The sequence below is a fragment of the Podarcis tiliguerta genome (genome assembly GCF_965153285.1).
Source record: "Podarcis tiliguerta genome assembly, chromosome: 11".
Taxonomy (NCBI): Eukaryota; Metazoa; Chordata; class Lepidosauria; order Squamata; family Lacertidae; genus Podarcis; species Podarcis tiliguerta.
In genome coordinates this window covers 25,276,120-25,290,411 of record NC_139544.1, presented here as the reverse complement: position 1 = coordinate 25,290,411, position 14,292 = coordinate 25,276,120, and the positions used below count along the sequence as shown (strand labels likewise).

The following is a 14,292-nucleotide window of genomic DNA, read 5'->3' as shown; positions in this document are numbered from 1 at the left end:
GTGTTAGTTATTCACAATTTTAAAAATGTACTTGCTTTTTAATTAACTGTGCATGGTTACAAGGTCAGAAATTAAATTCATGAGGATTTAAACACTAAAACTATTTCACTTGGATCCTTAAATAATTCTATTTAAGGAAATTCACAGAAGAAAATTTTCCCATCCTCTATTTCCTCCTTCAACCTTCTACACCACCACCACACTGCAAAAAAATTAAAACCTCTCTCAGAATTGTGAGGGACCCTTCTGAATACTTTGGGATGGGGTAGAGAGGGAGAAAGAGCAAATTGGAACAGTGGTGCAGTTAGGTAATTTTTTACTGGATTTAATTACCCTACAGGTGCACTTCTCAATGTGGTGATGTCCTCCTGCTCATTCTCCTGGAATTCTTCTCCAAAGTACTGTACAGATGGCACCACGGAATGAGAAACTTTCCACCCTGAGACGTTATTGAAGCTTAGGATCTAAGCCATTGAATCCATTGCTCTTTGCAGGCCTGTTTTTTTAGATTTTAGATGGAAGAATAGTTCTGTACTGAGACATCAAAATCATGACAAGTGCTCTTAACCTGTGTACCCACTGTCTAGGCAAAGGATAAAGTGAAATTCAGGATTTGTGAGAATTGTGAGTCATTGAGAGATGATGACTTGAGTTGTATAAATATAAAACTAGGTAATCCTGTTGTGGAAGATTACCAGACAAAAGTACTAAAGGTTGCACGATTTCCAGCCTTTGGGGCTTAACCTGGAGAAAATTAGACTTCAGTAAAGTGGTTGTTCATATGCACTTAGAGAATGCTGCTGTAATTTTGTGGTTGTGTTTTCCTTCATAATTTTTTTGAGTTAAATATCAGCAATGTTGGCATGTGCCACTTAAATGTCATTATCCAGATACACGCATTAAGCTATTGTGGTACATTTATGCCTCTTACATTCCAGGTACTGTACTTCATTGTGACCTTTGTTCCTTTGTTGCATCCTGTTCGCTGACTTATTACAGCCAGCTCTTCAGCGAGTATGCTTCTCGGACTTTTGATAGCAGAGGCATGCTCATTTTCTAAATGGAAAATGCTCTTAAAAGGCAAACATTTCGTGTTAACAATTTTGTCTCGTTAGTGGAACCCACCTGTGGTGCTACTGAACGTGTTGCAGTTCTGGACATGGCTCCTGGATGGAAAGGGGAACAGCCAAGAACAGCAACTTATGCAAAGGGCAGGTCATTTGAGGACTTTCTGCTTCTGAATAATCCTGTCTGTCCACTGAGGTCGCAGATGTCTTGCTATCATCTTAAATAGATGGGAATACAGTAAAGGGTGTATCTTTTGTTATGGTGTCCAGTGTGTGAAAATATCTACCTAGCTCTTTTTCTAAAGATTGTCAGTTGATACTTAGAAAAATGAGAGAAAGCTCTCTTCTAGGCTGGGTCCTGTGTATTGCCATTCAGTGGTGTAGCGTGGGTTGCCAGTGCCTAGGGCACGTGTTGCACCCCACCCCACCCAGCAGCTGGGGTGGAGGCACATGTTTTATTTAATGGAATTTGTATACTCCATTATTGGGGGGGATGGGGACAACAACCACTAAGCAGTTTTATAAAACTAACATTTCCATTAACATTATCAATAACTTGTTTTTAACTCTGGCTTTTAACTTTAAAAAAAATCAAAATATAAATAAAATCAGCAGTTCAGGATATGCAAATAAAATGTATGCTAACCATGCCTATCGGGGTAAACACAAAAAATTCTTAGTAGCTGCAGCAAAGTTGCCTGCCTAATGTCAAAGGGCGGGCAGTTCCAGAGTATAGGTGCTGTTGCACTAAAAGATTGATTCCTTACAAGTGCAGAACGAACACTATGTGGCAACAGAAAATAGGGATGCTAAGCATTATCCTGTATCTTCACCTTAACATATGAAAGTGACCTCCCGCCCCATTGTCAATGCCCTTTCATTGTCTCTAGTGACTGACTGCTTTCCTCTTTCTGTCTGGGTTACCGTACCACCTCTTTCAACCTCTTGTTTTGATCGCTGCTAAATTGGTTAATCCTATTTTCCAGACACTTTCATAGTTTAGTCTAAGCAACATGTAATCAGCTTTTCAGAAGCAAACAGCTGGCTGTGTCTCAGGAATAGAAACCAGGGTGCCCTGTTAAAAGTAAGCTGTTTTTCTCTTGTTGCCGATTTAGTTCTACACATTGTGTCTTAGTAGTATGGGGAGTTAATGTATCTTACCGAAGTGTGAGATGCTTATCAAATAACTTTGTTACACTATAAATGTTTTCATACAAAACTTACACAAAAGTAAAAATAAAGCTCTTCCTCTCCTCACAAAAACTACTGTTAAAATTTACTGTGGTGCGTACCTTATGAGTTGTGTAGGATAAAGCCAGTGTTGCTTGAGAAAGTAATTAATCGAGCTCTTGGTTCTGTAAGGTGAAGCAGATGACATATTTGTACAGGCTTCAATAAATAAGTTGAAAAGCTCTGAAAAATCTAACATTATGTAACTCAGTTGCAACATAATATATAATGGAATTATTGCTCTGGCTGCTGAATGTCTCTTACCCTGCCTTCCCTGGGTTATATTTCATTGATTTTTAATTTTCTGAAAGTTATATTTAAAAGCTTCTAAGCAACCTGTTTGCATCACCCATTGGCAGTTTTAATCACACTTCTTGTGGGAGGGAGTTCTGCATGCTCACCACTGCCATGTGGTTCGTCTTATAAACCCGTCAATCTGATGTGCTGTATAGTCGTACCTTGGAAGTCGAACGGAATCTGTTCTGGAAGTCCATTCAACTTCCAAAATGTTTGGAAACCAAAGTGTGGCTTTTCATTGGCTGCAGGAAGCTCCTGCAGCCAATCTGAAGCCACTGAAGCCCCGTCGGACGTTCGGGTTCCAAAGAATGTTTGCAAACCGGAACACTCACTTTTGGATTTGTGGCGTTCGACAGCCAAAATGTCTGGGTACCAAGGTGTTTGGGATCCAAGGTATGACTGTGCTCTGATTAGGACCTCCATGGCTAGTCTTAAAGCCTGAGTTGGCTCTTATAGGTTGAGCTGTCTTTCAAATGATCTGCTTGGCCCATTTAGGGTTTTAGATAGAGAGCACTTTAAACTGGCCTTGGAACACACTTTCAGTCAGTGCAGCTGGTACAGAACCAGTGTTTATATGCTCTGATTTCTTGTACACACACCCCTCCAAGTAATTGGGAAGCTTCTTTATGCATTTCCAAGCAGTCTCCAAAGGTCATCTTCAAAGATGAACCTTCTAAAGGAAATGCATAGACCTGCTATTATCTCATTTGTCTGACCACTTCTTTCAAATCCTTATTATTTTATTTATTATACCGCCCTTCATCCAAGGATCACAGGGCGGTTTACAGTATAAAAACACAGCTTAATTTTTTTTTAAAAAGGAAAATGATAGTTTGACTATGCCGGAAAATTTGTTTTGGCTTCTGTTTAAAGAAATGTTTCCAATAGTAGCATCTGACAGTACTGCGTGGTATTAGCATTCATAGTTGTGCCTTCATGTTCTGTCTTTCCCCTTATCTTAGTCAGGGATCATTGTGTCAGACCAGCGGTTTCTTTCCCATTAGCTTTGCAGTTTGCTTTCGTGTGGCTGGTTTATTCTAATTTCTGGCGCATATTTTTATATAGAGAATTCAAAGAATACAACTTAAGCACTGCCCCTCTGCAAGCAAGTGCTGTGAATGTATTTCAGCATGGCAGGAATGATTCTAAAAAAAGTTCGTTCTGTTCTTAACCACTTTTACTCTAGTGAAAATCTTTCCTAGCCCGTGCTTTCAATGTATTATAAATGTTCACATTGGCAGTGCATTTTTATTATATGGTGAAATTATAGCCTGCTTTTCAACAATTGCTCCAAAAGGGGTTGCATTTAAAGAAAAAATAAAATGGCAATAAAGTTTCAGGAACAGCAGTTGTAGATTAAAAACTGACATTCAGCATTTAAACTATACCCGAATTATTAAAAGCTTGTCTGAAGAGAAAGGCCTTAACAATTCATTTGAAGGAGCCAGTCTCTGGACAGTTGCATCATACTGGCTAACTATTTTAGAGCTTGGGGGCCACCACAAAAAAGGACTTCTTTTGATCAGTTTTGTAATGCAAATGTAAGTCTTGTATTAAAGAAGTATACATGCATATTTATTTACTGTCAACAGAAGGTTAACCATGAGACAAGCTTAAAAAATACAGGAAAGTAGTTTGATACTAATAATAGATGATTAATCTAAGATTAGTGTTTTGTAAGTATGCTAGCAGTCTTTGCAGTTGTCAATGCTGATAGTAGATGTGCTATTTTAGAAAACTTTAAATATGCAAAGATAAAGCATAGCAGACATCTAGACTGCATTTCTTTTTCTGTGCAAAAGTGTGTGACCCTTTAGAAGCACTTTGCCAGTAGAAAAGGTACATTTCCCTTTATTTTTTTGCTTCCCTTTATTATTCTCTATTTGTGTAATTTCATTGGTGGTTTTTTCTTTTTATTATGGACATCTGGAGGTGTAATATCTCATGGGGATCTTGCTGCCTTGTTAATCATTATTGTGCTCTTTGTTAAATGGAGCATTTCCTGAATATTTCCTGCTGGGAAAATGGAGTAGCTTTAGCATAAGACATGGCAGGATACTCTGACTAGCTGAGCAGTCTACTACATTATCCATAACCATTTAAATGCTTTCTGTGCACTCTGGAATTCTCTGGAGGAAGGAAGTCTACAGATTTACAGCGTTCCAGTAGGTGGGAGGCATGCTTTCAAAAGCAATGTTTGTTTCATCTCCATGAATGAAACATGCATTGAATTTCAGTATGTATGTTTTGAAATGGGTAAGTAGAGATGGAAACTACTGCACACACAAAGACGTACAGTAGTCGCCCTGAAAAGAGCATTATGTGAGAAATGAGAAGACTGGTTAAAAGACTGTTCAGGGGCAATGTCGTATTCCTGTTACATGGATATGCAAAGCTGTAAAAATGTTAAGAGCTGATACAACTTGTTGAAAAGATTGCAGGTGGATGGCATCTGGGATGTTTAATTTCTTTGGGAGGTTAATGAACTTCATGCTTCAGGATGGTAATGGTATAGACATTATAGGTCCAAACTAGTCAAAATTAAGCATTTTATGTCCACACCATTGCTACCTCTGAAGTGTGAAGTTGCTTAACTTCTGGAAGTCCCAGTTTCAGGTGGGGAGTGAAATAATCTAAAATAGAGAATAAAAACAGATGCGACTCCACTGTTAACCTCTCGTGGGTTATATCCATACCTTGTCAAGGTAATCAGTTGGGAAAAGTCACTTAATTATTGTAAGTGGTGGGGATGTGTACCTCGGGTTAAGAACTTAATTCGTTCCAGAGATCCGTTCTTAACCAGTAACCATTCTTAACCTGAGGTACCACTTTAGCTAATGGGGCCTCCCGCTGCCGCCTCACGATTTCTGTTCTCATCCTAAAGCAAAGTTCTTAACCCAAGGTACTAGTTCTGGGTTAGTGGAGTCTGTAACCTGAAGCAGCTGTACCCCGAGGTACCACTGTACTGAAATTCTTCACAGTAAATAAATGACGGCTTTCTGGTTTAGCTATTCAGTGCTGGATGCTGGGCATGTTTCAAGTGCCAAGAACGGAGTTTAAATTGAGACATTGGATGTTTGTTAAATCATTTGTTGACTTGGTCCAGAAGCACACAATGAAATCTGTAGTAGTAAACTGATACTGTACTTATGTCCTGTAATGCTGGGACTCTTGTTATAATTGGAATTGAGCATGATGTGCCACTCATATTCCATTGTCTTAATGTTCTACATGTCTTTGGGTGTTGCTGGAGTGCTCAATCCTCAAATAAATTCTCATTTTCAGTATGTGTGCATGTTGACACAATCTACAAGACAATTCCCTCACTTTAAGACAAAGTATGTATTTTTCAAACAAGCGAAAGTCCAAGCAGTTTACCTATTGCCTACAATTAAGACAGTCACACAAATTCCCCTTTTCAAGAAGAGTCACATATGGTTTTACAAGCTTACCTAAGCAAATCCTGTCCCATGACACAGGGGATACATGCTTCACTAACCCATCACCCTCCTGTTTTAAGCCGTCTTCATGCCAGGTTCAACAAAATATTGATGGGCTTCAAATGTTTAAATAGGTAGAATAGGAAGCACACAGGAGTTCTATGCAATCTGTTTGTGCACTGTATATGTAATATTCAAAAAGTGTTTGTGAATTTTCTATTGGGCACATAGGCTGCTTTTCTGTCAATTGTTTAGAATCTAAGGAAATAAGAGGATGACATGTAAAAAAATTCCCATAGAAGAAACATCTAAAGCCACTCGTTGAGTCAATGCAGTCAAATCTGTAGTGTTTTACCTCACCTGCTCCTCCACTCACCTGCAGCAAATGTTTTGTTTTTTTGATCAATCTATCAACCAACAGCTTAAGATGTGGAAAAACACAATTCTGCAAAGTAGGAATAAATGCAAATTGGTCCAAGCTAAACTTTGACGATGGAAAGGAAATGTGCAGCCACTATAAAAGTGAGGTTGACTTCTAATAGGTCAAAACATTTTCCCAGCCTTTCTACTTGACCTTTTTATCAGTCTCCGCTACTTATTTGCCATCTTCCTGTGGAGCATCTATTCTAACCCAAAGCAAAGCAGCCGTATCAAGATGCACACATAATGAACCTAAGCAACCGTGTAATCTTGTTGTTGTATCCTTTATCCTCACTTGTTCCCATTTTATTCTATTGTTCCTCAGTTTTCATTTCTAGACTGAAAGCTCTCTCTAAACAGTGCTTTCTCTTAGTTGTTCAGCATAGTGCCCAAAATACTTGAGGCAATTCATAAATAATAAACAGAAATCTCTTGATGAAACTTGACCTTGCTGAGATCTGGGTGTGTTTTTTTAACACTTCTGCATTTTATGTTTGTCAATATGTTACTTTTAAATTTAGGATATCATTAATCACCCACACATTCTCCATGTTCACTTTTCCATATTCTCAGTATTAGCTTACAAGACAAATAGTGCTGTGATTCTGATCAGCAGGCATATAATTATCAAATGTTTAATGTAAAACTATGATGCTATTCATCACAGTCTTTAAAAAGTTGAACATTTCTTGGACCACAAAATGGTGCCAGGTAGAGGCAGAGTTTGGCATAACCAGTTGGCTAATCATTTTCTATTGAAATCTAATCCACCTTTGGAAATTGCTAAATTATTGGCTCAGCATGTTCCTTGGGGCAAGGTGTTTCATAGCTCCACTTTCTTCAAGCTAAATATTAATATTTGCTCTGGAGGCGTTACGATAGCCTACCACACTTCAGGCAGAATATACCCCAGAGGCATGAGACCTTCCTTCTCCTGCTGAACTTCTCTGTCTCCTGGCCATGACTTCTCAGCATGTAAGAGTTGCTTGTGCTGGCAGTGGTCCAACCAAAAGGCTATATGACATGGCTAGGGGATGGAACTGGCAAGTGGGAAACCCTGGGCAGACTGTGGTATTGAGGCCTCCTGAAAGTGTCCCATGGTGCATTGCTGGGTCCTAGCGCACTGTTTGAGGAACACTGTTCAAGTTCATTGAAATTTGAACTACTATTTATTTATTTAATATTCACATTTATATGCCGTTTGTTCTATAGCTGGAAGGTCAGACTGTGTGTTTCTGCTAGCAAACTTTGCACTTGCTCTAAATGTTATGGAAAAAGTGGACTTTACTTAATTCTTGGTAAAAAGAATATTGTGTATGATACTCAGCACTGAATACTGCCTTCTCTGAAGTAGAGGAAGAAAAGCTAGGTAATGGCTAAATGCACTTAAGCTTTCTAAGTCCTGTCACTTGAAGGCATTAGGGAGTTTGATAAACTACTTTTGATAGCATCACCTCTAGCATTCACAGTTCATGTTACAAAGAATATGTACCATACTTGTGAGAATTGTTGCATGGAGTTGTGAGGATGGTGGAGGGGAGAGGGTCAACAAAGTTTACAATACCTTTTCTGAGTTGAGCTAGAGCTTGTGAAACTCCTAATGCGCGAAAAAGCTTTAGCAAGTATTTGCTGAGAACTAATGCTGTAATGTGTTAGTCACCCATTATCTGTTTCTATTTTTGCAGGTCCTGAATGACGAGCGACATGGGTTTCTGCAGTGCCACTTGGAGTCTCTTGCACTGTGGAATGGATTGATTTTTTTTCCAAAATGGAGATTTTACAGTAGGCTGGAATAAAGCACCACGGCTGTGAATTCTGCTTCTGCTCTGTTACTGGACATAGCAAAGGAAAGACTCTCTCCCCTGCCCTCCTCCCTTTCCTACTTTCCCCCCCTGCTTCCAATGAAGAAGGCACAGTATCATCTCACCTTACTGATTTAGAGCACACCACCTTCCAGGACAGATGGTCTGTCAAAAGCTGTAGGATGCCTGTGGAGAACATCATAATGAAGTAGCAAACTGATAGCAGTGCTGCTGCCTAATTGTCAGGATCACAGCCGACAGAGCTGCACTGCCCTTTCCCTGCTTCCTTAATCGGGTCAGGAACAGCAGCGTGAACATGGCTGGCCTCGTTAACAACCTGCTAATATTGTTCCTTATTTTTCAAAACAGCTGTTTGGCTTTCAGAAGCCCACTTTCTGTCTTTAAGAGGTGGGTTGTTTATCAGTGTGCGCTGCTTAGTGTTGCCGTCTGCTTTTCCTTGATTTGTGTTGTGGCTTTAAAAGTGAAGCTTCCAGCAAAGTAAACATTCTAAAAATATAACTGGCTTATTTTTTATTTTTTTAAAATGTGATTATAATTGGTTTTGGTTAATACTGAAATATTTGGTGCGTTACATCATCGTTCTTATACTGCTTTGCAATAACTTTTTTATCTAAATTCAATGTGAGCTTGACAGGCTCTGTAGGAAGTAAGTAACTTTTTTATATACAATGTCCTTCCCATTAGTCCTTTGAAATCTCTTTTTAAAGTGCATCAGGTAACTTATCAGTTGTTTGATTAGCCTTCTGGAAGATGTCTTTCATTTATGGATACCTTCTTAAGCGGAAGTCTGCTTTATTTGCTCACAAGACAGTATGGTTGTATGTACAGCACAGTCCCCGTAATTGCCACATCAAATATTTATCCATGGATATATTTAGTATTCACATTGCATCAAAGGCTGCTTATATCTAGCTGTCCTGAAACTAGGAGGCATGTCTAGGGTTCCCCCACTATATTTTATAGGAGGTTTTTTTTCTGGATTCTCTTCCTATACAAATAATAGGGAACAAAATTTTCTGTGACTTCTTTGGTATCCATACAAAAGATGCAAATACGTGTGATTAGACAATTGTTTTCAATCACAGTTCAGGAAGAGAAATGCAGGAAGTTTCCCCCCCAGGCTTATTCAGCTATGCATTGGGAGTTCTGCTGTATATTTGCTTATTAAGGATTTCCTCATCTATTAATTCATTCCATAGTTTGCATGTTGCAACTAACTGAAGCAATCATGAAGTGTTATCCATGAAGTGACTTCTTGGTAGTCTCCTTGTAAAGAGATCTGCATGGGCTTTTTTGTTGTGAATTGGCGGGGGGGGGAAGCCCTGCAAACTTCCTTGGATACATGTGTGAATTGGCATGTTAGTTTGGATGCTTAGTTGGCTGAAACATATCAAAGAACTTGTTTCATCAATACAACTTTCCTTCCTATCAGTACACGGTAAACTTGGGACATGGTAGCCACCATTTGACCTGGTGTATGAAATGATTGTTTTGCCAGTTCTTAATATTTCAAACTGTATTATGTAATCCACACATGGATTTCTCAAATTATTCTAGCTGCAGTGAATGTTGTTGGAGCACCTGTATGAGTTATACAAGTTGTGAAATGCATTTAAATAAAAGGTACATATTTAATATTTCTTCTTAATTTCAGGTATAAAGATTCTGGCAAGTCACATTCTAATGAATGCCTGGGCAGCAACAGGCAGCTGGTTCCTCTAAGTTTATCAGATTTTGCATTGGACATTCGCATGCCGGGGGTAACTCCTAAGCAGGTGAGAACAGAAGTCCGTATGTAGATCAGCTTATTACTTTGCTTGTAGTAATAGGAACAAAGGTAGTCATGTCGCTTTATTAACAGGTAGAGATTTACAATCGGTACATCTGTCTTGTGATGACTTCTGAATGACCCTGAGTTAAGAGTCCATGGAGAGCTGGATTGTCCTGCTTGTTCTCACTGTTGCTTAGAATGCTTGATGGCTTCTCAGATGACCATATGCTAGGCCCCTGTGGAATACATGCTTTCCTGTGATTCTCACTAACAGATTCTGTAAAGAACCAGTGACTGTTTCGAGGGAATATTAATATGAATTCTCCGGTGAAGACTTGTTAGAATTGGAGCAATGTCAACTTCATGCAGATTCGTTTTTTTGGTAACCTATCCTTAGAGCAACTTAAGAATATTCTAGAAGCCTAGTCAGGGAACTGGCCTAAACTAGCTAGAGGCAATCAGATTAAAATAAGTTGATCTTTTAAAGGTAGATCTGAAACGATTTTAGTTGCATAAACTAAATTAGTTGGGTGGAATTTTTCCTTTTGTTCTTTGTAGAACAGTCTAAAGCTGGAGTGGATAAACCAGCTACCATGGGTGTCTGTGCACTTGCCAGTATTTCCCGTGGTGCTTAAAACTTCCCTGTAGAGGGCTGCCTTCAGATGTCTTTTAAAAATCACATAGCAGTTTGACATCTGCTGCGAGGGCATTCCACAGGGCAGGTGCTACTACTGAAAAGGCCCTCCTCCTGGTTCTCTGTAACTTCATCTCTTGCAATGAGGAAACCACCAGAAGGCCCTCGGAGTTAGATCTCAGAGTCTGGGTTGGACGATGTGGTTGGAGCCTCTCCTTCAGGTACCGATATACAGGGCCAAAGCTGTTTAGGGCTTTAAAGGTCATATAAGATACGTCCTATAAGATACGTCCTGAAACATTTCTCCACCTGTAAAACAGTCTGTGTGATTTATGCAATTTGGTGTAAATACCAGAATATTTATGTGGGTAAAACTTTTTAGGATTCTTTAGAAGTCTGTAGGTGAATGTCTTAATAACATTAGAAACAAACAACTGGGAATCCCTCTGATTAACCATTTTATAAAACTGAATTACTCTCCAATATATTTAAAGTTTTGGGAGAAATTGCACACAGACGACAATAGGATTTTACTGAGGACAAAGATTTGGCCCCCTGTAAGCTAAATAAGGAACTAGAGTTTTTTCTCCTTTTATAAGACAAAAGATTTATAGGTGATCCCTTGTTCTTTCCCTATTGCCATGTGTATTAGTTAAAGACCTTGATGTCTTACCCAAGATTAAGGACACCTGATCATATATAGTCTGCAATTGAGGATAATATATTAGGGATCTAGTGAAATAGGCTTTGATAAAGCTCATGCTATAATAAATATGTTGGTCTTTAAGGCACCACAAGACACTTGGTTGTGTTTTTGCTTACCAGGTCAGGTTGTTTAAACAGTTCTCTTCTTTCAGTTATGCAGTTTCAGGTGCTTCTCTACCCTAAACTTATTAGGCACTCTACCCCAAATCCTTGAATCTCTCTTCTACAGTGTTGGCAAACATCCAGCAGTCAGTCTTGGAGCCTAATAACCATTTAATTGCTAACCCAGAAAGGCCAATATAAGAGTTTGTGTTTTTATGAAAATTCACTGTGAAGATGATTAAAAAAAAAACTTAGAAAAGCTAGATTGTGTATACGCAATGGCAATTACATGTACATAATTTCTCTTACTTTGCATATGTTTTCCTAGTCATCATGGAGATGGGCAAAAAGCTCTACAGGATTTCAGAGTCCCTGCTAAAAAGAGATTAAATAATGTTTAGATAGAACTGCCAGTCATGAAATTAGTAGCAGCGTTAAGAGCTTCAGAAGCATTACAAGAATAGGATGTTCTGCAGCCGATGAGATGACTCATTGTTGCAGATAGCACTTGCACAAATAGAAGCTGAAACAAGTGATTTAGCTATTGGGGAGCATTTCCTGGAACTTATGATTGGAACCATCTGTTTCAATTTCTTGGCTGTAGAGAAAGAATGCTTCAAGTAGGACTCAAGTGAAAATATTCTGTAAAAAACCTTTTCTGGAAATCAAGCCACACAAATACTTGGAATCTGCAGGTGTAGAAAAATCCATGTGCTGTCCAACTGAAAGTATCTATGGTATAGCAGGTGGAGATCCTAGCCACCAGGCTATAAAGTCAAAAAGTATTGTACCATGGAACAGTAGCTTGGAAAGACTGTGATTTAGCTATGTGTCCATAGTGGCAGCCTCAGAGGCTTAGAATAAATTCCAACGAGACTCTTATGCTTATGTGCAGCTCATTTCAATGAGTTTCCATTAATTTCACGTGATATCACCCATCATGGTGATCATCTTTCACAATAAGAGAAGTAAAATTATGGGAGCTTTTTCATAAATGTGTTTTCATTCTTGAATAGTTTGCAGCATGCTCACATGCTTGGAGTAGATTGTAATAGCACAGTTCAAATGTCATGTTTCTGATCCTCCAAACCAGCCATTAGGAACAAATTATTGCTAAATCAAGCCAGCAAACAAAGGAGAATGTGCAAACCCTTAGCTTGTGCTCAGTCCTCCAGACAATGCTTTGGAATGTGATATCTGAACTGGGCCAGTGACTTGAACTGCAGCTTCTGAAAAGTTAAAATAGCAGTAGACTAAAAGCAGATTAAAACCCACATCAACTTTCTTATTGTAGGAGTGGAGAAAAACAGCCGCTGAGAAGCATCTGTGGGAAGGCAATAGTTTTAACACTTTCATCTCACCTGTGCATGGGATGCTCTAAGTGACTCTCCTATTCTTTTGTTCACAGATCAGTATAACCTGACTCCCAACACATGTATGTCCTAATGTTTCTTTCATGCTAGGATTAATGTGCGTGGAAACCTTTGTAGCATATAGGCATTCTCAGCACCACACGGCTCTCATAGTTTACACGCCCCTTTTTAATAAAAAAAAGCAGCATCCTACCTGCTATCATGTTCAGGCTGTCTTTGGTGGTGGCATTTGTTAGGTTAATTATTCTAAAGGAATAAAATAAGACTTCCAGGAATCTACCTTGCGTAAATCGTTTGAGAATAGCAGAGCTCTCTGTGTGGGCAAAAAAAATACTTGCACTACAGCGTGAAATAATGTAGCATTCATCTGGAATAATTCTAAGCACTGTTGGCAGGGTTCATTGTAGTATGAATACAGATGGCATATGTGCAAAAATCAGTCCTTGAAAAATTCTTCATCTGGGTTGGCTAATTAGAACAATGGGCTTTTTACATAAAGGCCTGTGATATTGTAAAGAACAAGGGCAGCCTTAAGTAATGCTTACTGGTAAGAATGGGAAAAAATATATTCTTGCATCAACCTCCTATCGCTAATTGTGCTTCAGATCTTTGCTGTTCAAAGCTTGGCATTTGCATTTTACATTTTGAATCTTGCTCAAATGTATAATACAGAGGCTATCTTTTACCCTCTGTACAGAGCTACTCAAAGTGATATCAAGGAAATGGGATGGTGAATAACAGAAGAACATGCATCACTGGAAAATGAATCCTTTCATAACTATTTAATTTATTTGGAGGCAGTACATGAAAATGGCTGCTGTCATTTAAATTGTTCATAAGCGTGACTTGCTATTCAGGACTTATGAAAAAAAGCAGACTCGACTGGCTGCAGCCTCTAAGTGACAGGATAAATCTGTACAGGATAAATGCTGCCTACTTCTGCTAAGCCACAAAAATCATGCCCAAATTAATCCTCTTTGTCCCCAAACCTGTAGCCTCTCATTGACCAAAGATCAATGTAATGATATTTTGCATGGGGAAGTTTGAACCTAGAGCTCCAAACCTCCACTATGACCTTTTTTAAAAAAATATTATTATTGCAAATTTATCAGCTTTCACATGCATAAGCAACCATAAGACCAGAAGCTTTGAACTTGGAAAGGTTTAATCTTTTTATTAGTTTTAATGCATTTAGTATGGGAAAAAATGAATGAACAACACTTTTACACTGAATGCTTGGGAAGGAAAGTAGGAGAAAGGCAATTTAAGTAGTTCATTATTTTCTTTCAGTGTTTGGAAAGTATTTAGGAACTCATCAGGCAAGTGTGTTAAAGAATAAGGTGGTTCACTTTGTGTGTTTGCAAGTGCTGCCAAACCATTAATGTCTGAGCTTGCATATGTTTGCTTGCAGACTAATATATGAAATAATG

The 14,292-nt window shown here is 38.7% G+C and overlaps 2 protein-coding genes across 19 annotated transcripts in view; one reads left to right on the top strand and one right to left on the bottom strand.

The window, feature by feature from the left end:
- GIN1 (gypsy retrotransposon integrase 1) overlaps positions 1-14,292 on the bottom strand; it is a 271,168-nt gene that overhangs the window by 161,742 nt on the left and 95,134 nt on the right. The window lies entirely within an intron of this gene.
- The window catches only part of PAM (peptidylglycine alpha-amidating monooxygenase), a 119,150-nt gene that overhangs the window by 31,967 nt on the left and 72,891 nt on the right, over positions 1-14,292 (top strand). For all 16 annotated transcript variants that reach the window (XM_083403812.1, XM_083403808.1, XM_083403819.1 and 13 more), the window contains exons 2-3: positions 8,140-8,664; positions 9,932-10,052. In XM_083403812.1, the coding sequence (XP_083259938.1) occupies positions 8,573-8,664; positions 9,932-10,052 (213 nt within the window). In that variant the 5' untranslated portion in view covers positions 8,140-8,572. The remainder of the gene's footprint in view (positions 1-8,139; positions 8,665-9,931; positions 10,053-14,292) is intronic.